The sequence below is a fragment of the Pelobates fuscus genome, chromosome 4 (genome assembly GCF_036172605.1).
Source record: "Pelobates fuscus isolate aPelFus1 chromosome 4, aPelFus1.pri, whole genome shotgun sequence".
Classification (NCBI taxonomy): domain Eukaryota; kingdom Metazoa; phylum Chordata; class Amphibia; order Anura; family Pelobatidae; genus Pelobates; species Pelobates fuscus.
Window position 1 is genome coordinate 53,371,470 of NC_086320.1, and position 23,051 is coordinate 53,394,520.

At 39.6% G+C, this 23,051-nt stretch overlaps 2 protein-coding genes across 2 annotated transcripts in view; one reads left to right on the forward strand and one right to left on the reverse strand.

The window, feature by feature from the left end:
* EIF3E (eukaryotic translation initiation factor 3 subunit E) overlaps window positions 1-23,051 on the reverse strand; it is a 40,397-nt gene that overhangs the window by 15,603 nt on the left and 1,743 nt on the right. The window contains exons 2-6 of the mRNA XM_063451179.1: window positions 19,298-19,415; window positions 18,156-18,273; window positions 10,161-10,203; window positions 9,918-10,022; window positions 106-231 (exon numbers count right to left, since the gene is read on the reverse strand). Of these exons, the coding sequence (XP_063307249.1) occupies window positions 106-231; window positions 9,918-10,022; window positions 10,161-10,203; window positions 18,156-18,273; window positions 19,298-19,415 (510 nt within the window). The remainder of the gene's footprint in view (window positions 1-105; window positions 232-9,917; window positions 10,023-10,160; window positions 10,204-18,155; window positions 18,274-19,297; window positions 19,416-23,051) is intronic.
* EMC2 (ER membrane protein complex subunit 2) overlaps window positions 1-23,051 on the forward strand; it is a 362,465-nt gene that overhangs the window by 7,584 nt on the left and 331,830 nt on the right. The window lies entirely within an intron of this gene.

Below are 23,051 nucleotides of genomic sequence, written 5' to 3' on the forward strand. Positions count from 1 at the left end.
CTTTCTCAGATTTAACTAAGTGCAAGAGTCAAACTCAATTCCTTGTTTTCCTTCTGGATCCCATCTCCCGCTAGATTGTAAACTCTTTTGAGCAAGGCCACTCACATTGTTATCTATGGTTTCTTTGAGTCTTGTCAGATCTTCCATGGCCGCGTCCCAATTCTGCATCAAAATTTCTGAAGCAAGCTTTCCCCAGAGAGAACTCAAAGCATTTCGGTCTGTAGATGGAACCTGTCATAGGAAAATCAAGAACATAAAAATAAATGTATATGCTTCACATAAAATGTTTAATTTTAAACTAAAATAAATGATATTGAAAATTGACACCCAGATTTTTTGTGGTTTACATTTCCCATCCATCAAGTTTTAAGGTTTATGGGAAATGTGGTCTGCAGACATTTGGGGTGCCACGGCAGGCCATTGTTGATTTAACTATAAAATAACAACACACTGGGAAGAGTTTAACATAAGGGTGGATCACAAGTAGTCACAGTTATGGATAAAATGTCCAATGTTACTGCTAAAAAGAACATTTACATAATCCAGAACCTACAGATTCTATACAAATAAGAGCCAGTCTAGCATTAGTTACAAAGCAAACATTGCTGTAAAATGAATGATTTTATTCTATGTGGAATAAAACTAACCCCATATAATTTGATTAGTTTTATAGAATCCCACCCAAATCTCAGTAGGAATAAAGCTTACTAGACTACATAGCAGGAAATATCAAAACCCTTTTTTTATTATTATATATATTTTCAGCCAGACACTAAACATATTGCACAGCTCTCCACGTCAGGCAAACAAAAGGCTACAGGAGACTACTGGTCATGGCCCTAATTTGTACATTAACAGGAATTGAAAATTAAATTAAAAACTGAACTCAAAACCGTCTCAAATGTTGAAGTTTTTTAAAAAAAAAATAGTTTTTAGGTTTTAACCTTTCAATTGCCAAAACCATAACATGAATTTAAAGACCAATGATGTTATATATTTCATAGCAAACATACATTAAAAGATTCTATATCAAATTGCAACATCACACTCATTTATGAATGCAGGACTGTATAGGACCACAAATGCAAAATAAGCCAGACATTCCATACTACAGGGCTTGACAAATTTGCTTAGAATCTAGGAGTCAGCAAAAAAGTTAGGAGCCAGGTTTTTCAATGTCAAAAATACAACTCTTAAAGGGACACTTTAGTCACCAGAAACACTACAGCTTAATGTAGTTCTCATGTCTATAACCTGTCCCTCCACACTTTTAAATGTAAACCCTGCATTTTCAGAGAAACGGCAGTATTTACATTGCTGCCTTGTAACACTCACTCAGACGGCCTCTGGGTTAGTGCTGCACAGTACGCAGCAGCTACATTTAGTGTCTCCATGCTCTGCATTGAGGAGCTGAATGTTTCCCATAGAGATGCATTCAATTCATCTTTATGAGGAAATGCTGATTGGCGCAGCATGGCGTTTTACCACACATGCGCAAGAGCCTCCCAATGCTTTCCTATGGGATTGGTTTCGCTAAAATCATCAAAATTGATGATCGCAGTCATGAAGGCATGGCCAGCTGATGTGAGACCAGCACAGCGTTGGGGGAAAAAAGGGGAGTTAAAACCCCTTTACCCATGTGATTGGAGGGGGACCGGTCACCTAAACACACACGCTCACTGACACACACATACTCCCACTCACTCACTGCAATAACAACACACATTAAGGTGACCAACCAGCCTCCCTATCTGGAGCTGGAGTGGTTCGGCTTTCCCTGGGGTCCAGTGAGGCTTCAGTCATCTCCCTGCACTGCTCCATAGAGCGCTGTCATATTCCGGCTCCCAGCATCACTGGAGGACGCGCGAGGGAGCAGAGATGTTACAGCTCCCTCACGCGCCTGCCCGTCTGCCTCAGTCTTCCAGGAGCCTCCCACCCGTGCGCACACCCCACGCTCTCGATCAGCTGGCCAGCCAGCCGACCAAACGCAAATGCTCTCCCTTTAGCTGGTCAACTGGCCGACCAACCGCAGGCTGATGCAGTTTATGAGCTGACAACCTCAGGGGCTGAGTGGGCTAACAAATCCCAGATACCAGGTCTGGCAACCTGAAGCCTGGGATTTGTCGAGCAATGCCATACTAGCAAGGGTCTTTAGTGCCCAGAGTGTAATGCTAAAGAGGTTAAAAGCACTAAAATTAGTAATTTAAAACTGTATTCTTAATCCTAGTCTCCTTCTGCCCCAAGGTTATTTGTCGTTGGCAATGGGGATTCCGGCTATGCTGGAAGTCCTCATGCATAGCGTCTGGGTGCCTGCAGTGTCCCTTTAACATGTGGATTTGCTCATACTTAAACAAGATACAGATTATGTGCACAACTTCCTAATGAGGACTGTCAGCTAAATGCTGGTCTTGCCACGGTCATCCTTGGCTGGGATCATAAAGATTGAGGACTTCAGCCCACCGGCGGCTAATGCACATGCGCGTCAAATCGCTGTGCTTTGCCAATCCAATGTTCTCTATCTGCAGCATTTGATTAAATAATAAAGTCTGGCTCGGTTAGTGCATCTAGTGGTTTGTTAACCCTGCTATAATAACATTGCTGTATCTGCTCAACAAATGTTTTAGATTGCAGGGTAAAACTGAAAGGGTCACTGCACCCAGACCACTTCATTAAGCTAATTTTAAAGATTATGCATGTGTAGACTGCTGTTAACTACAACCTGATGTGAAATTAGCACCATTCTAGCTTTTCTCTAAATTCACAGCCTGTGCTTTCCATATAATGGACTTTATATCTGTCTTTAACAGATAATTAACCCAGAAGGTAGAAAAAATAAATAAATAGTATTTTAGCAGATTAGTTTTGTAGGCAAGTAGTAGATCCTTAAAGCTCTTATACATTAAAATAGGTAAAACATGCACAGGGAAGAGAGAATAAAGTATTTAATGCATGCAAAGTACAGGTCAACATACAAAACAAACAATGAAGGCCTTCTCTTGCATTCAGCTGTAAGAGTATATGTTTTTATATGTTGAAAATGAGAGTCATTACATTTAAAGTTATTATACGCCTGGAATAAACAAGTTTTGTTTACATAGTAGCAGAGTATAAAAATAAACTAGATTAGCCTAAATAGCCGGTTATTTAGATGGCAATTTGCAGGCGATTGCTAATTAGGGCAAAATAACATTCAAGTGAATCAGAGTGGTCTATGAGGACAACACTGGCCTTAGTTGACAGAGATCCCAAAAACTTCCCCCCCAAAAAAGTTTCATAAGTAAGAAGGCTGAAAGTCTATTCAAAGCAGACCCCGCTTACAAACCTCCTTTCTACATCTTTTAATCAGGCTAACTCTAAGCCTACCTCCTACCCTACCCCCAATTAAAAAAAAAATAAAAAAAAATAAAAACCCACCCAGCCAGCTCAATATTGAAAACAGGTCTAGTTATTTTATCTAGTTCAGTTCAAGTATTCTGAAAGCAAGGGTAACGCTGGGGTCATGAAGCTGTAATTTATACAACACTGAGCTACACTAGGTCATTGAGAGTGTCAAATTCTAATCTCGAGAGGAGTTACAATGGCTCTTTCATAGCTTCTGTGTCTACAGCCACCACTTTAACCATCTGAGGGCTGTTAGGTGGCTAAGCAAGTCAAGGTGAAGAAGTAGAAATCAAGTGTTGCTCATGCCAATCTTTCTTTAAATGTGTCTGTGCACAAACAACAACCACCCCAGGGCTCCAGAATTTCTGCAAACATCAGGAAAAATTAATTACCGTATATACTCGAGTATAAGCCGACCCGAATATAAGCCGAGGCCCCTAATTTTACCCCAAAAAACTGGGAAAACTTATTGACTCGAGTATAAGACTAGGGTGGGAAATGCAGCAGCTGCTGGTAAATTTCTAAATAAAATTAGATCCTTAAAAAATTATATTAATTGAATATTTATTTACAGTGTGTGTATATAATGAATGCAGTGTGTGTATGAGAATGCAGTGTGTGTGTGAGAATGCAGTGTGTGTGTATGAGAATGCAGTGTGTATATAAGTGCAGTGTGTGTATATGAATGCAGTGTGTGTGTGTATGAGAATGCAGTGTGTGTATGAGAATGCAGTGCGTGTATGAGAATGCAGTGCGTGTATGAGAATGCAGTGCGTGTGTATGAGAATGCTGTGTGTATGAGTGCAGTGTGTGTGTATGAATGCAGTGTGTGTGTATGAATGCAGTGTGTGTGTGTGTATGAATGCTGTGTGTGTGTGTATGAATGCTGTGTGTATGAGTGCAGTGTGTATGAGTGCAGTGTGTGTGTATGAGTGCAGTGTGTATGAATGCTGTGTGTATGAGTGCAGTGTGTATGAGTGCAGTGTGTATGAGTGCAGTGTGTATGAGTGCAGTGTGTATGAGTGCAGTGTGTATGAGTGCAGTGTGTATGAGTGCAGTGTGTATGAGTGCAGTGTGTATGAGTGCAGTGTGTATGAGTGCAGTGTGTATGAGTGCAGTGTGTGTGTATGAGTGCAGTGTGTGTGTATGAGTGCAGTGTGTGTGTATGAGTGCAGTGTGTGTGTATGAATGCAGTGTGTGTGTATGAATGCAGTGTGTGTGTATGAATGCAGTGTGTGTGTATGAATGCAGTGTGTATGCATGAATGCAGTGTGTGTGTATGAGTGCAGTGTGTGTATGAATGCAGTGTGTGTGTGTGTATGAATGCAGTGTGTGTATGTGTGTTTGTAATGCAGAGTGTGATGCAGAGCCTTGGTGGGGGGTGGGCATTTTTTTTTTATTATTATTTTTTTTTTTAAATTCTTTATTTTTATAGTGCTTAAGCATATAACATTTGCATATGAGGTACCCCAAAGGCATTCCTCTAGCAGATTACCAACAGTTGAACATAAAGGTACATGGTAGATCAGGCACATTTTTATATAGATAAGGATTCAAACAGAATAGCTTTACTTTGTTTAAACATTTGCATAGCATAACATAGTGGTTCCGCTGAATTTGTCAGACAAGTGATTATTTGCTGTGTCAAGAGCTAACCAAGCCACAAGTTGGTTACCTCTGGGGTCACATTCCAATAAGATTAATTTTGTGACTTAACAGGATGGAACAGTAGCTTTAGATAGAGGGCAAAGGGATAAAACCAGTAGTAAGTGTATGCACAAAACATGGGCTATGGTCACACTGATGCTTGTGAAAGGAAACCTTTCACTCTTGCCAGGCTATATCTTCAGGTCTAAATACTTAACCCTGCATTTGCAAGTTAGGAGGAGGAGATAAGATAGACATGGTGAAGGCTAAACATTTTCTATTAATGTCTTGTGAAGCACATAAGCAAGCTAGCAATCCAAGTTTAAATCATAAAATAAGACAGGAGATAATCTGTGAGATCTACATAGCAAAACAATAGATCATTAGTTCAGGGCATCACTTTCTGACATCTATATAGCATAGGGTAGTCAGGTATGAAGGCCCCGAATTTGAGAGCCCAGATCATCCTACACCAGTCACAGTTTTATTTTTTAATTATTATTTTAATATTTTTTTGTTTCATTACATTCTTTTATTATTATTTTTTTTTTTATTATTATTTTTTATTTTATTATTATTTTTATTTTATTATTTTTATTTTTTTTATTATTTATATATATATATATACACATTTTTTCGTCCCCCCTCCCTGCTTGCTAGCTGGCTAGGGAGGGGGGCTCTCTTTCCCTGGTGGTCCAGTGGATGGGCACTGTGTAGGAGGGGGCTGTGGGGGCTGCAGAGAGATGTTACTTACCTTTCCTGCAGCTCCTGTCAGCTCTCTCCTCCTCCGCCGGTCCGTTCAGCACCTCGGTCAGCTCCCAGTGTAAATCTCGCGAGAGCCGCGGCTCTCGCGAGATTTACACTGTGAGCTGACAGAAGAGCTGAACGGACCGGCGGAGGAGGAGAGAGCTGACAGGAGCTGCAGGAAAGGTAAGTAACATCTTTCTGCAGCCCCCACAGCCCCTGTCTATATTATGGCAATGCAAATTGCCATAATACAGACAATTGACTCGAGTATAAGCCGAGCTGGGGTTTTTCAGCACAAAAAATGTGCTGAAAAACTCGGCTTATACTCGAGTATATACGGTAAATAAAAAAAAACTTCTAAACCTTTTACTGAATTTCCAAAGCCAAAACAATTCTAAAGGGTCACAGAATAGCACCAAGCTCTTACACTGCTCAAGTTTTTTAAATCCTCTAACGATCCAACTTCTAGTTACTATCTTATATCCAAACTCGATCAGATCCAAGCTCTATAGTTGGCAAACGTTCTCAAGTCCACTCAACCATTTTCCATCTGAATTTCACTCTCCGTGCTATACAGTAGCTGCACTAAATACATCCACTAATGGCTCAACACATATCCCTCGTTTACATCATGTCAGAAAGTGCATCTTGGTATCTACAACAGAAAGGGTCAGTAACTAAAGTGTGAATTGTCAGGAATAGAAGAACATTTTAAATATTGGGCCAAAATAGTCTAAACAACAGAACTGACTTTGAAAATTCTTCCAAATTTGCTATTTTGGCCTAATATTTTACATTACTTTGAATTCTGAAAAGTTCACACTAGAGAATACCTCTTGAGATTGTTCACCTGCTTCTCATAACTCACATTCTCCAAAACAGAACTTTTCCGGTTTCACAACATTATTCAATTTTTATTATCTTCAGGTCAGTGGTGCTAAATCAAACCCAGAGCCTTTCACTCTACAGCTCCACCTTTTGTCAAGTTTAGACAAGTGTAGGGAATATACTAAGACAAAGCAGTCCCAACTTTGTGTTACTATATCTTGAGTGCGTTGGAGTTTCAGTGAAACAGCCTATGTGATTATTTCAAAAATATTATAGCTTTATGAAATACTCATGGAGAGGAGGGAGTAGGGAGGAGAGGAAGGTGGCAGAGCCGCTTTAAATATATAAAACTGCATGCTGAACAGAGCAGGCCACTTCTGAAACAATGCTTTCTAATCACTAAATTACAAAGAATTAAAACTTTGGGAGGGTCTTATTCACTAAACATTGATTTGCAGTAAAATGAGAAGCCAAATTGCAAAATTCAGGAAACAATTCTTATAATAAAGCTAGGGTTGCAACTGGATGATGTATAAACCCCAACCAAAGATTTCGAAAATGCTTTTCAGAATCTAACCTAAAAAAAAAAAATGCAACTTGTCCTAAAAGTCTACTTAAGAGTGAATTATTAGACTCCAATTCATAAATGGATCTATTGTAAGAAATAAACAGGACCTGTACTTTGCGATTCACATAACGTGGGAAAACTAAATTCTATAAGATAATACGGTTTGGAAAATTACACGTGCACTAATTGCCAATTTGAGACTTCTCATTCCACATTATCAAGTATGCTGGTTTCCTTTTTTAAGCAGAGGTTCATATGAACTAAGCTGGCCCCGCTCCATGTCATTACAGTTGGCTCTGCATACTAACCTTTCAGAAGGATATGGTAGAATAGTTTCAATATCTGGATTTTCCAGGGGGTTACCTTAAGTTTCCATTTGCTAGCAAAATGGCACATTCACTCACTGGCCAGCAACAATAAATTTACTGTGCTGAGGTCTGAACAAGACATTAAATCTTCATTCTCAAAATTCACTCCCAGCATTAACAAATGATATGAATAAACCAAGGCTCTTTTCCGGACTTGTAATGAAACCACAGCCCTGGTTTTATTAACCTCATTTAAGCTGTTTACATTTCCCAAGTAAATGACTCTTACTCTCTTTAAATCCTTGGTAATATTGGAGAAAAGCCTGATGGAAGTCACAGATAAGACAAGGGGCCAGCCTCACCATACAACATTACTGCTGATTACCTACAATTTGCCAATCTGGTTTTCGCCACTTGATTTTTTTTTTGCGAGTGAGATTTAGATTACAAACATTGATGCTGCCCACCTGCTTGCCAAGTTAGACCGGTTCTGTAATAGTGTGTCCGAGACGGGAAAATGGAAATACTTAAAATAGATCCCAGACATGGAAAACACATACTTCTCATCCATTAGAGTAAGCAGTTAAATGGGGAGGAGAGGGTGTACATTTCCTCTGTAAAAGTTTTTTTTTTTTTTTTTTATTCAAGGAACCAAACATTGTCAAATTGTACGAAAGGGGCCTTGTAAAACCCCCTATCCACTTTTTATGATCACCTTCTACTTCTGAAAATTGCTTAAAGTGTAGCATCATGTTCACAGAATAAAAGTTAAGCATTAAGAATACACAATTTTTTGATTTTACAATTACCGAGACATATATGCACACAAATATAGATAAAAATACAAACACAAGTTAATACGAACTTACAGCCATATAGCTTAGCCATATACAAATATAAATAGCCCACACACAAACAGTCCCTACAACCACAACGCCACTGACCATCCACATACACACCCTCACAAGCAGCCCCACAAATATACACACCAAACACACAATGTAACATATCATCCACGCACACAATTCCACAATTGTACAAGCAGCCCCCTTACACAGCCCACATTTATATGTATCATACACAATATCACAAACCACGCATGAACATATAAAATGTAATAGTTCACATACATACAAATACATTGGTACAAAGCAACTGCAGCACCAATAAATAACACAAGCAGAATACAGTAACACACATCTCAACTTTAAAAATTAGGACCGGCACACCAAGGGACTTAAAGATCTTGTTTTGGCACAGTACTACTAAAATGTTGCCTACCCTTGCTCTATGGTAATGGTTAAACCAATTCAATGAAATCTCACTTTTCTAGTTTTGAGATGATTATTATACATACCGTATATACTCGAGTATAAGCCGACCCGAATATAAGCCGAGGCCCCTAATTTTACCCCAAAAAACTGGGAAAACTTATTGACTCGAGTATAAGACTAGGGTGGGAAATGCAGCAGCTACTGGTAAATTTCGAAATAAAATGAGATCCTAAAAAAATTATATTAATTGATTATTTATTTACAGTGTGTGTATATAATGAATGCAGTGTGTATATAATGAGTGCAGTGTGTGTGTGTGTGTGTGTGTGTGTGTGTGTGTGTATGAGTGCAGTGTGTGTGTGTGTGTGTGTGTGTGTGTGTGTGTGTGTGTGTATGTATGAGTGCAGTGTGTAGTGTGTAGTGTGTAGTGTGTGTGATGCAGAACCTTGGTGGGGGGTGGGCATTTTTATTATTATTTTTTAATTATTATAATTTAAATGGTTTTTTTTTATATATTTTATTATTATTTTTTTTTATTATTCATATTTAATTTTTTTCCGTCCCCCCCTCCCTGCTTGATACATGGCAGGGAGGGGGGCTCTCCTTCCCTGGTGGTCCAGTGGCATTGGCAGTTCAGTGGGGGGTAAGGGGGCTGTCAGAGAGCACTTACCTCTCCTGCAGCTCCCTTCTCCTCCGCGCCGGTCAGTTCAGCACGGAAGACTTACACTGGGAGCTGGCAGAGGTGCTGAACGGACCGCCGCGGAGCTGACAGGAGCTGCAGGAGAGGTAAGCGCTCTCTGCCAGCCCCCAGTCTTTATTATGGCAATGTAAATTGCCATAATACAGACAGTGACTCGAGTATAAGCCGAGTTGGGGTTTTTCAGCACAAAAAATGTGAGGAAAAACTCGGCTTATACTCGAGTATATACGGTAATATAAATTAGGGTTTCAAAACTGCAGCAAAATACTGTCCAATTACCCCAACATTTCAGGTTTGCGTTTCTGAAGAAGTATATAAATTGCCATCATTGTTCTGGGATGATTATTCTTTTAATCTTGACCTCTATTGCGTCCATGTAAACAAATGTTTTATATTCAAAAATCTCAATATGAACACAAACATGCACAATAACGCTTAAAAATAGCAAATAAATGGACACTTACCAGAACTCTGAAGAAATACAAGTACTCGGCTGCTCCGGAGTAGTTACCACATTCGTACTGGAACTTGGCGTATCTGTAGAGCGTATCTAGGTACTCCTGTCTGAACTGTAAGATATCAAATGAAGCAATTCAGTATCTCAAGTGATCGATGGAATTATACTTCCATTACTACATTAAAGGTCTATGTGTCCATCAGTACAGTTTAACACACACATAAAATAAGTGAACAAAAAAATTTCATACCCCATGTTTTTCAGCAAGGTGTTCAAACAACATCCGTCCATCTCTATAAACAGAAAAAAATATAGAATAAAAGCAATGTAAACATTTATATATTAAAACCATTTTAACCCCTTAAGGACTGGACTTTTTTTGCGATGTTGTACATTTGCGACCAGGCATCTTTTTGACACTTTTGTGGTGTTTGTGTTTAGCTGTAATTTTCCGCTCTCTCATTACTATTCCCATACAAATTATATATTGTTTTTTTCAGGACAAAAGGGGCTTTCTTTACATACCATTATTTATATAATCTCATCTAATTTAATTTAAAAAAAATGAAAAAATATGATGAAAAATTTAAAAAAAATACACGTTTTTTGAATTTTATGTGAAAAATCTTTTACTCATCTACAAAAGCGAATGAAAAAAACTGCTAAATAGATTCAAAATGTTGTCCTGAGTTCAAAAATACCCAGTGTTTACATGCTTTTTGCTTTTTTTTTGCATGTTATAGGGCTATAAGTACAAGTAGGATATTGCGGTTTCAAAACATACATTTTTAAAATGTATCAATAGTGACATTGTAACACTGTTATCTGTCATAAATTGCTAAATAACACCCCACATGTACATATTTTTTTAAAAGTAGACAACCCAGGGTATTCAATATGGGGTATGTCCAGACTTTTTTAGTAGCCACTTAGTCGCAAACACTGGCCAAAGTTAGCGTTCATATTTGTTTGTGTGTGAAAAAAGTAAAAAACTAAATTGAACGCTAATTTTGGCCAGTGTTTGTGACTAAGTGGTTACTAAAAACGATTGGACTTACCCCATTTGCAATACCTTGGGTTGTCTTCTTTTGCAAATGGTATGCCATCATGGGGGTAATTCTCATTCCTGGGCTACCATATGCTCTCAAAGGCAACGTAACCAACCTGGCCATTTTCAATGTAAAAATATTTGACCTTTATATTTGACCCTGTAACTTTCAAAAACGCTATAAAACCTGTACATGGGGGGTCCTGTTCTACTCAGGAGACTTTGCTGAACACAAATATTAGTGTTTCAAAACTGGAAAATGTATCACAACAATTATATCATCAGTAAAAGTGCTGTTTGTGTGTGAAAAATGCAAAAAAAGTCACTTTCACTGACAATATCATCGCTGTGATATGTTTTACTGTTTTGAATCACTAATATTTGTGTTCAGCGAAGTCTCCCGAGTAAAACAGTACCCCCCATGTACATGTTTTAGGGTGTCGTAGAACGTTACAGGGTAAAATACAGTGATAGCAAATTAAATTCTCTAGTCTTTCGGCCTGGGTTGGCAGGCAGGTCCCTTAAATTGCAATCAATAAAATAACTTAATTATGTCAAAATATTACCTAAATACGCACGTAGAATTTAAATATATATGCATATTTATATATTTGAAGTCTACGTGTATATTTATATAATTATTTATGTAATTTTGTATATCGACATATGAATAGTTCGCATTCTTTTTATTTATTTAAATATACATAGATATATATATACAATTTCATTCTAAGTGTATTTTGATATAAATATATATATATTAATATCAAAATACAGTTAGAATAAAATTTCGTATAGATATATAATTTTTTTTCAATTTTTTATTATTATTTTAAATTTTTTTAATTTAATTTAAATTATTTATTATTCGTATTTTATAATAATATATATATACGTGTGCAAATTAATTATAAGTGTATTTTTATATTAATATATGTACATATTAATATAAAAATACACTTAGCATGACATTATATATATGATATATAGACATATATTATATAGGTATAATATATGTCTATATATCATATATATATATATATATACACATATATAATATATTTTTTTTTTATTAACTATAACTTTAATTTTTTTTATGATTTTACAGCAGCAGGGAGACTGCCTGTCAGCACAGACAGTCCCCCTGCAGGCAGAGTCTAGGACACCTATTGTGACCATGTGGTCGCCCTGTTGGGCGATCACATGGCCCCAGGGGTCCTAAACCGCCATGGGGAGACTGTCTGGGCTGCAGGCAGTCTCCCCACACCGGGAGCACCGCCGATCGCCGCCGGGGGAACGACGGCGATCGGGTAAGTACATTTTAAATTTAGGACGGTTCAGGACAGTCGTCGGTCGGCAACGCAAAAATGCCGATGACGGTCCTGAACCGTCCTGCGTCCTCAAGGGGTTAAACACAGCAAGTTATTTTCCTTGGCATACAACCAGGAATATTAATGACTTGCTTTTGTTGATTTTCATACATCCCAGGATTCATGTTAGTACAACTCAATTTAACAGTGGCCACTTTGCATTAAAAAAATTATTCTTACACTACAGACCAAATTAGTATAAAATTATAATCCAGTTCAAGGTGTCCTCATATTTATATTTGGTGATTAGAGGGAAAAATAAACAAACATTCTCCTATATTTCTTTAGTAGCGTAAACGGTGATAGCTTGTTTGAATGAATATATAAATAATTCCAGACTATTCTATAGGCAGACTAAAAATAAGCTGCCGCATGCATCTGACTGTTTGTGAACCTCTTTACTAATGTCTATGGTATTTCCTAGAGGGCTTAAAATTAACAGCATTATCTCAGGATATACAAGCTTCCAGAAACTGAGGAAAATAAAAGTTTCAGGTGTTCTTCAGCAACGTATTAATGACCAGGGCATGCCTACACAGAAGCCAACAGATACTTCCAGGAGTCACAAGAAGCACCAGAGATTGAGGTGACCTGACAGATTGGATGAAGTGGAATTCAGCATTACCAATGAGGCAGCCTCCTGATGTCAGAAAGCATCCTGTTTTTTGTTGAGTTTGACAAACAGGGGACCGCTACCAAAGTCTACAAACAACACAGAGCTCATTGACCTGGAGGGGTTTTATTGCTTCGAGGACCACTTTATATCTGGCCCATATGTAAAGCTTCTAAAAGGAGTTTGATCATCTCTAGCACAACAAATTATGATCAGTGTAGCAAGCAATTTCCCATAAAGTCCTGGCAGGAGCACTTACAGTTCACTTTCTTTTTGAAAAGTTCAGGGCCAAATCATGAATCCCTCCTGATTTGTACATTTGGGACTTCTTCCCATCCTTAATTAACTTTAGTGTACACTAAAAGCCTGCAATCTCTTTACCAAAATGAGGTGCAACCAAGCAAGTTTTTTCAGCTTACAAGAAGCTTCAGGTGCCGAAAATTCAGAAGATGACTTGCATTATATAAAAGTGCTGCCCATTTCAGCCACTTAAGGCCATTAAAAAGAAATTATTTTAGTCAGCACTCTGTCATAATGTAATGCAGTACAATCTGATCAGCTCATTCTGTGTCTGAATAATATATTTCAGAGGGACAAAATGCCTTACCATATTAAATGGATTTTCCAAAAACATATTTCACGACCATGTATTTTTATCCACACTTTTAAAAAAAGGATCACATTTGCATAACCGCCAACAGCAAGACCAGATCATTGGCAATTTTCTGCAAAGTGTCTCACATTTACAGATAATGTATTCCTTACACACGACCGTCAGTTGAAGCTGCTGAAGGAGGTAGATAAATGTACTGAGGAAAATAAACATTTGAGGTGTTCTTCAGCAATGTCTAGCAGCTGTACAATGTCCCACGCACCAGATATTACTAAAACCCTCCAGTGCTGGAGGCTCTGAGCCATGAAAAGCAGACAAATCTCTGAGAACGCTTTTAAAAGAGTTACTAGAAAGGAATATGACAAAACATTTGGCGATAATTACACAGAAGAAACAATTTCCCCATCCTCATTAAAAACAAACCATTATGACTTAACTATTTTAAGACTAACCACAATATACAGTGGTTTAAAGTGTTGGGGCTACAGGTGGAACAGCCTTGATTGTAAAGTTTACGTTTTCTGAGAAACCACAAATGGAAATTGGTGCAATGTGAGAGCAGGCAGCCTATAGATCTCCAGGTGTTTAACTATAATACGGTCTGTGAAGATCCCCAGCTAGCATTCTGCTGGTCTTACTACAACTACAAAACTACAAGGATCCAGGATTCTACTTTGAAAAGGACACACAGTGTCACGGACATTAGAATTCAAAATATGAAATAAAGCCCTTACAAATTACATTGCCAATTTTAAAATATCACAACAGCTTCACAAAAAGTGCACAGATGCCACTTTTAATAGTGGATTTAAAAATTTCAACCATATTTACTGCAGACAGGGGTACGAACATCAAGCACAGCCGTGTAATTTCTGTAATCAAAGTTTGGTGTTACAGCAGAGCTTAGTGACTTAGTAACATAATGGCAGTCACAGGATGCCACCAAGAGATATAGGAAATGTTCTCCAACACAGTCACAGTGTGGCGATTTTACCTTCAATTGTGCTAGATTTTCATTTGCTACAAGTCAGTGTTTAGTGAACAAAGCTGTCTAAAGATTAGGAAATGGCTAAGCAGCACAATAGCTCCCCATTGGTAAAGTCAAACATTGGCTAGGTTAGTGTAGCGTACAAGGACACTTAACACTATCATTCATACGGCACCTTGAACAATTTTGGATTTGCCTAAAACAAGTTGCATGAATAACAAGTCCCATATAAAAGTAAAGAGGAGGAATAATGCTACAAGGTTGTATTACATAGTTTGGGCTAGCCCCATTTAATTTTTCATTGCCTCTTCATTAGAATTATGAGCATACAGTGACATTATAGAGGCTTCTTTACCACCGACTTTGAGATTTCGGGAACATCTTTTGCTTTGTTAGCATGGAATGAACAAAGTGAAGTCCAAATATGAATGGTTTGTAAAGAAAGGCAAGGAAGGACTAGGCTGGTCTGGAGAGAACTCTGACCCTTTTTATTGTAAAGCGCTGCAGAATAAGTTGGCGCTGTATGATACATTGAAACACTGAATGCAAGCCAGGCCTATTTATCCAAAACAATACTGCTTAACCTCAAGAACTGAATGAATAAAAGCAAAACATAAAAAAAAAAAAAAAAAAATAAAAAAAACACTCCCAGAAATTATTTGAAAAAAAAAAAAAAAAAAAAACTCAATATTAATATCCATGCTGTTTTACAGACAGGTGTCCACAACATTTTGACCATATATCATATAGAGTGCATTCTCTTAAATGCAAAAATTCAAACTTTAATGTGGTTAAAAAAAAAAATGTCTCCAAGAGACTAGAATGTTGACAATCTTTGTAAACCACACAATGCATCTGGTATTCAAATTATAGTCCGTGACCAAAAAGTGAACAGATGGGAATGCAATCATGGCAGCTCCCAGCTTGCTATAAAATGCATACTTTCTGAAGCAACATAAGTAAAGATACACTCCTAGACTTCCCAATTATACATAGTTCTATAATCAATTCAACTACCTTATTTTAAAAGGTACACAAATATTTAAACAGGATATGATCATTTTTAAAGTTAATAGTATTCCTTGGAGGGGCGGAGCCAAGCTGCCATGCAGAGAGGTCGCACATGAGACAAGATCCGTGCCAAAACACTCTTAATCGGCCCAAAATTGGGCAACACCCCACCAAATCGACGATTAGACGACCTAGAGAAGTGAGCACTTAAATGCAGAAGCCAAGCGTCAATTATCCCGACCGAAATCGGTGGTATCTAACCGGGGATAGACCCGAGGCCTACTCAGACAAAGCGAGGGAGTCGCCTGACATCCACGCCGCCTGCAGCTACTCGCTCGGAGGTCTCCCAGGTACACTTCCTCCCCCCCGCCCACCGGTGAGGGATATCCCGGTATTCTAAGCTTGAGACACAGCGGCAAAACCAAAGTGGGGACCGTCCCACACAGCCGGACCAGCTCCAGCAACCACCAGGCCACTGGGACGCAGCCAAGATGGCCGTCCAGCGAGAACCCCAAAAGCGCAGCACACACGCCCAACCATCCACGCACCCCCTGGGAGAATTTGACCGGCTTTGCAAGAGCCTCTGGAATATGCTGCGTGAACGCGGAATGTCTTACCGCCGGGCAGCAAAGCTACTGGCTACATGGATACGTCCAGTGACCCGCCGGCGCCATTATAGGCACCCACCACAGGCATCCGGGAAGGCTGACAGGCTACGCAAACACTGCCGCTCTCACGGGCGGAAAGCCACACCATGTTACATGGGCGACCGCGCTTGCCCCCACATCAAGGAGACAAAGACCACTAAACCAGCCTTCCACGCCAGCTACTCACCTGACCCGAGAACCGGCGCTCAGCGGAGCTTGACCCTGTCCCTCCAAGCTACAACCGCAAATCGGGGAGACGCACGGCTAAACACTCCACTGAATGCTGCTGGAACGGAGCCCCAGCCCAGGGGCGCCTTCGAAGAGTCAAACACTGACGGCAAGAAACACATCCAGGCAATGGGCATCGGCTAAAGGGCCTACTTCAGTGCCCCTCAAGTGGACATATCACACCTGCATCTGGAGGGCATGCTTACAGCCATCGCTATGCGGACTACTCGCATCAAGTGACCACAACATTTTTCTTTAGTTACTGCCGTTGAGACAGAACGTTACCAGTGACTCTTTACCTTAATAGCTAATGCCAACACGACTTATTTACACATTTATTGCATCAACATAGTGAGCCAAGTAGAGATGGCTCCATACTTTAGAAACATAAATATGACAAGCAACATCTTATCATCGTGTCTTACCCTTCATGTCTAGCCAGCCTTTCTGAGTTACCCACTTAAGTTCTATAGCTTAGACATGAGGAACTAGTCTATAGTCCTTGGTTACCCATTTTAATCTTATTGTACTTTCACCCTGTGTAGTGCAGTTAACCCACTAGCCTGTATCACAACAAACAATCGATTTACTAACACTGTTTCATGCGCACACATAAGCCCCATGTTGCCCTACAGAATTGTGCTACACTATAAAAAGGTGCAATACACCTATAATCATATGCACGACTAGTTGTGGTGAGCGCACACTTAGCCTAGCATGATTTACTGCAATAATTATATATTGTGCAAACTCCAAAGAAGCAGAGCGTTACTATATCCGACGCATGTATGTTTCGTATAATTATTTTATGTTTGACTAGCTTATGACATAGCGTAAAAACCCACTATCCAGAAAGTTACAAGCGATGTTATTTCGTGTCATGTACTGAAATGCCTAAGCAAAGTGAATATATACTGTTCATAACCTTATTTACCTAAAAATGTGCTAGATCCACTGTCTACCCCTATGTTTAAACTGTTTACCACGCGCTGGAGGACTGCCTTTGGGGTACCTCACAAGCGACTGTTATCATTGTATGCACAACCAAAATAAAGAATTTAAAAAAAAAAAAAAAAAAGAGTATTCCTTGAAGGACAACACACCTACCATCTCACCAGAAGATTACAGAATTGTGAATTCACAAATCTTGCCTTAAAAAGGGACATCATAGGCACTCAGACCACTACAGCTCATTGATGTAGTCAGGGTGCACTGCCTCTGTCACAATTTTTGAGAAACTGCAAGGTTTACATTGCAGTGCTATGACAGGCTCTAGTGGCTGTCTACCAAGACAAGTTTAACTTGCTCAGAGTACATGCATGTGCTCTGAGCTGGCAAGGGTGGCGGGTGTGGGCAAAATAAATAAATAAAAAAATAAAAAAAAGGGTACAGGAAGGACTTCCGTGAAACTCTGCACTTTCAGACTCCTACCACCGTGATCAAGTCTAAAAGCAGAATTGATCATGGAGGCTCCGGTCTTGCTTTCTACAATAGAGGGGAGAGCAGAGTATTCTACAGTCGTATGTGCCTGGAGCTTGCCCTGAATGTCGTTCATGCACTTGTACCTCTTTAGTCTGTAGTGTATTTGTTTCCAAGACTTGAGTCTCCTTGTTCATTTGTTAGAACTTCCTTTTCTTGTACATTTATATAGTTTGGCTTCTCCACAATAAAGTCTGAATTGTAAAAACAGAAAGAACACTGCTTGTGCCTTATTAGAAAAGTCTTACCTGGTGGATTGCATTTGTCGTGTAGTTTCAGGATCTTCAAACATCTTCACAATTGGCTCAGTTTCAGCTTGCAGCTGTTTTAATTGTGCAACAACTGTAGTTCTTTTCTCTCTCAGAGCTATAAGTGATCAGCAAAAAGAACAGGAATGTTAAAATGGATACAGAAATTGCTTGTATCATATTATATTCATTGAATTATTTGCCCATTGTTTCAAGTTTCCAATCCCAGTCCTACATTGCGGATTCATGACCATTGCATTAATCTTCGTAATATATGATTCGATAAACACTGGATTGTGGAGGTTCTTAAAGGGACACTATAGTCACCAGAACAACTACAGCTTATTAAATTTGTTCTGGTGAGTAGAATCATTACTTTCAGGCTTTTTGCTGTAAACACTGTCTTTTCAGAGAAAATGCAATGTTTACATTACAGCCTAGTGATAACTTCACTGGCCACTCCTCAGATGGCTGTTAGAGATCCTTCCTGGGTTGTGGCTGCCTAAAATGCATCCAAACATTCAGTGTCCCCTCCCTATCTATGAGGAGATGCTGATTGACCAGGGCTGTGTTTGAATTGTGCTGGCTCTGCCCCTGATCTGCTCTTTGTCAGTCTAAGCCAATCCTATCGGGAAGCACTGTGATTGGATCAGGCTACCACTTCTGATGATGTCAGCAGACTGCTTGTGTTTTTTTTAGGCAAACAGCATGCAGATCTACAGCTTCTGGCTTGAATACAGTAAGATTTTGCTATATTTATGGAGGCATGAGGGGCCCAGGAGGGCTAGATGGTGCTTTTAACACTATTAAAGGATCACTATAGGGTCAGGAACACAAACATGTATTCCTGACCCTATAGTGATCCTTTAATCTAAGAGCAGCTGAGTGGAATTTACACTTTCAGGCAACCATTGTTGCCATTTTAATACAGTTCTCTGTCAATCTTACAGCAGGTGTTGAGATGAGGAGACAGCCAGATTCTGACTCTCTGTAATACACAACTATAATTTGTATCATATCACAAAGACAAGAAGAAGAACGAAAAAGGCATTTTGCACTGACAAGGACCTCTCATGCTTCACTATGAGAATATTCTGTTTTGCAAGTGTCGCTACAAAGAGGGGAATGGAATATAAACTTACACTGTGGGATTTCCTTGTCGGAATAAAGATTCTTGTAAACGTCCATTGCAAAGTCCACCATGTTGGTGTCACTAAGCAGGTCCAACTTTCCTTGGAGCAGTTCCTTTTCATTGTAAATCTGTAAAGACAGCTGACTTTAGTTAACTTTATCAAGAAAAAAAAATTATACATCATGGGAACATAAAATATATCCCTCCTGCTTACGAACTGGTAACCACCAAGTCAATAAAAAGCAACAAAACAACTTTAACTTTAAGGGACACTAAAGACCATTCCATCCTATTAACCCTGCAATGTCATTTTTTTTTTTTAGAAACTACAATATTTACATTGCAGGGTTAAATCCACTGGGTCACTTGATGCAGAAGTCCATAGAAAAGCATTGAAAACAATGCTTTCATATGGGGAAATAAAAAAATATTTTGTTTCTCCTACTCTGTTAATTGAACTTCACATACACACAATAAACTGTTGCAGGTTCTACCAGGCTATTAACAGAGCAGGAGATAAGACATTCTAAATTAAACACACGGTACAATGTAGGAAGTTTAAAATTAGATTTCTCTATAGAGGAAACCTATGCAAGTCACAATCAGTGGAAGTGAGTATAAGGACAGATAACTGGGCCCTCAAAGGGGTATCTTTATGAAGATTTTACTTGGAAACCAGATTTTAAAAATGCCTTTATCAAAACTGAATCACTATAAAGTTTGATAAGGGCTCAATAGCAGAGCCAAAATATTGTTTCATCTGGTTTCCAAATAAAGTCTGCTCGCAGATAATGATTTGAGAGACAGCTGCATCTCCTCATACACACTTGCAGTGAACTCACCCACCCTACCTGGTTGCAACTTAGAGGTATTCTGTCTATTGGAAAATGTGTGCCATATGGATCTAAGGCAATTAGAGTGTGGCGTTGGGTTAGAAGGGAATGCCTTGCAAAGGCTTCAGACAAGCGCTGCTTTGGCATGTTGTTTTTAGATATACCTCCAATGAGAAAAAAAAATGCATACAGGTTTTCATTGGGGATATATTATTATTATTTATATAGCGCCATCAAAGTCCGTAGCGCTATACAAATATATCTACTAAATGTTATATAAATGTTATAAATATCTACTATGTTCAATGCAATCTTAAAAAAAATAGTGGGCTTCAATGCAGTTAGGATGGCATGAAAGGCCCTTGCTTGGTGCGACCAGGGTTAAATCTTTGTGTCAGATGGGCCATATTTAGTGGCCCCTGATAGAGGAGCGTTATGCAGCGCTCAAAATGAGCGCTGCAAACAGCCCTTTAAATCACTGTGATCGAGCTCAGCACGAAAAGACCCCAGTAGGGTCTCCATCATGCTGTCTGCTGACAAAGATTGGCAGGGACAGCACACAGGAGCTGCAGCATGAGAGGGAGATCGAATTATCTCTCTCTTGCTACATTAACCTTGCACTAACAGGGCTTGGCAAATTTGCTTTAAATCTAGGAGCCAGCTAAAAAAGTTAGGAGCCATTTTGATCATCAGAACCATTGCAGCTTAAGTTCTGGTGTATTTAGCCTATCCCTGTAGATATTTCAAAATATACACTGCCTTTCAGAGAGAAAAGACAATGCTTACATTGCTAGTAACAACTCCAGGGACACTTGCTTAGTCAGACAGCCACTAGAGGTACTTCCTATTCCAGTGCTGCATTGCAACGATGCAGTGCTACATTCAGTGAACCCACACTCTGCACTGAGGCGCTGAATGTTTCCCCATGGATAGAATTATCTCCAAGAGTGAATGCCAATTGGCACAGTGTGGCATTTCCCCGTGAATGCGCAATAGCCTTCATATGGTTTTATATGAGAAATTAAGCTTGATTATCCCAGCCATGAAGACAGGGCCAGCCACTGTGAGGCTGACACAGCTTGGAGTAAAAAAAAAAAAAAAAAGTAAAAACACCCTTCCTGTGCTATCACAGGGGGGGCGCCCGTCACCTAAAGAACAAATATTGTTATTTATTCTATATTTTAATTTACGTCCACCCAGCCTTCCTACCTTTTGGGAGAGCTGGAGTGGCTGCTGTGATCCTTTCATCTCCATGCTCATCTCCCACAAGGGAGCAGAGGAAATAGAGCAGGGTCATCACCCACCTCAGCTTAACAAGCTCAAAGACAGCCAGGTAAAAATGTCTTATCGCCATGGCGTCTGGGGTATGTCAAGTCCTGCACCAACACTAACCCTAACTCAGAGGGATTTCCTAGCTCTGTGAGTACTCTCTGCTGTGTAATTGCAGCGAGTTGGTCATCAATCAAAACCTTGATCCATCATTACAGGCTAGACATTCTTATTTAGAAGCCGCTATATCCTACCTTCCCACTCTGTTTGGGAACTTGCTATATCCCTACTGTACTGATGTTGTACGCTAGGAAAAACAGAAATTTAACTTAAATAACAGCAAATCTTTTTTCCTTAGTATAGGCCGTTCACCCATCCCCCTGTATTATGAAGTATTTTTGCAGTAACTCGGATTCCTGGTTCTTTTTTTTCTTGCCATTACTTTCTCTTTTATTTACATATTTAATTATTGAGGCTACTTGTCCACCTGAAGGAAGAACATCTATCATGTACGGACACTATACGGCAGAAAAAAGATGCTTCTAGCATGATAAAATGTAATTGAGTTTTACATAAAAAGTGTTCCCTAAATATGTCTCATGTTTCAGCCATCCTTTTCAGACATACAGGACAAATATTTCTATTTGCATTTATAAATAAGGTCACCATAATGCAGTGTAATTAAAGGGACCAACTTTAGATTTATGAAGCAGTTTTGGTGTATAGATCATGACCCTATAGTTTTACTGCTCAATACTCCTCCATTGTGCGATTAAATTGCGTTCGTTTTGGTTTCTGCAGCCCCGCCCACACCTCTCCTGCCTGACTTGCATAGCCTCAATGAACAATTAATCGTTTATTTACAGCCAAATCGAACAATACAGTGTAACTGTATTGGCTTTAGAATTTCCTATGTCCTTCTCTGGTAAATCGAACTTTAAAGGACCACTCTAGTGCCAGGAAAGCATACTCGTTTTCCTGGCACTAGAGTGCCCTGAGGGTGCCCCCACCCGGCTCTGGAAAGGGGTAAAAACTTACCTTTTTCCAGCGCTGGGCGGGGACCTCTCCTACTCCTCTCCGCCTCCGTTCCTCCCCGTCGGCTGAATGCGCACGCGCGGCAAGAGCTGCGCGCGCATTCAGCCGGTCACATAGGAAAGCATTCATAATGCTTTCCTATGGACGCTTGCGTGCTCTCACTGTGATTTTCACAGTGAGAATCACGCAAGCGCCTCTAGCGGCTGTCAGTGAGACAGCCACTAGAGGAAATAGGGGAAGGCTTAACTAATTGATAAACATAGCAGTTTCTCTGAAACTGCTATGTTTATAAAACAATTAGTTAACCCTAGAAGGACCTGGCACCCAGACCACTTCATTAAGTGGAAGTGGTCTGGGTGCCTAGAGTGGTCCTTTAAAGGGATACTAGGCACCCAGACCACGTCAGCCCATTCAAGTGGTCTGGGTGCCAACTCCCATCACCCTTAACCCTGCAAGTGTAAACTGCAATAATTACCTTGCAGGGTTAAGTCCTCCACTAGTGGCTGTCCGGGTTCTTAGATGACTTTTGGTCGTCCTCACGCTCTGCACGAGGACCTCCAGCGTTGCTGGAATCCCCATAAGAAAGCATTGAATAATGCTTTCCTATGGTGAAATGGCCCTGACCCC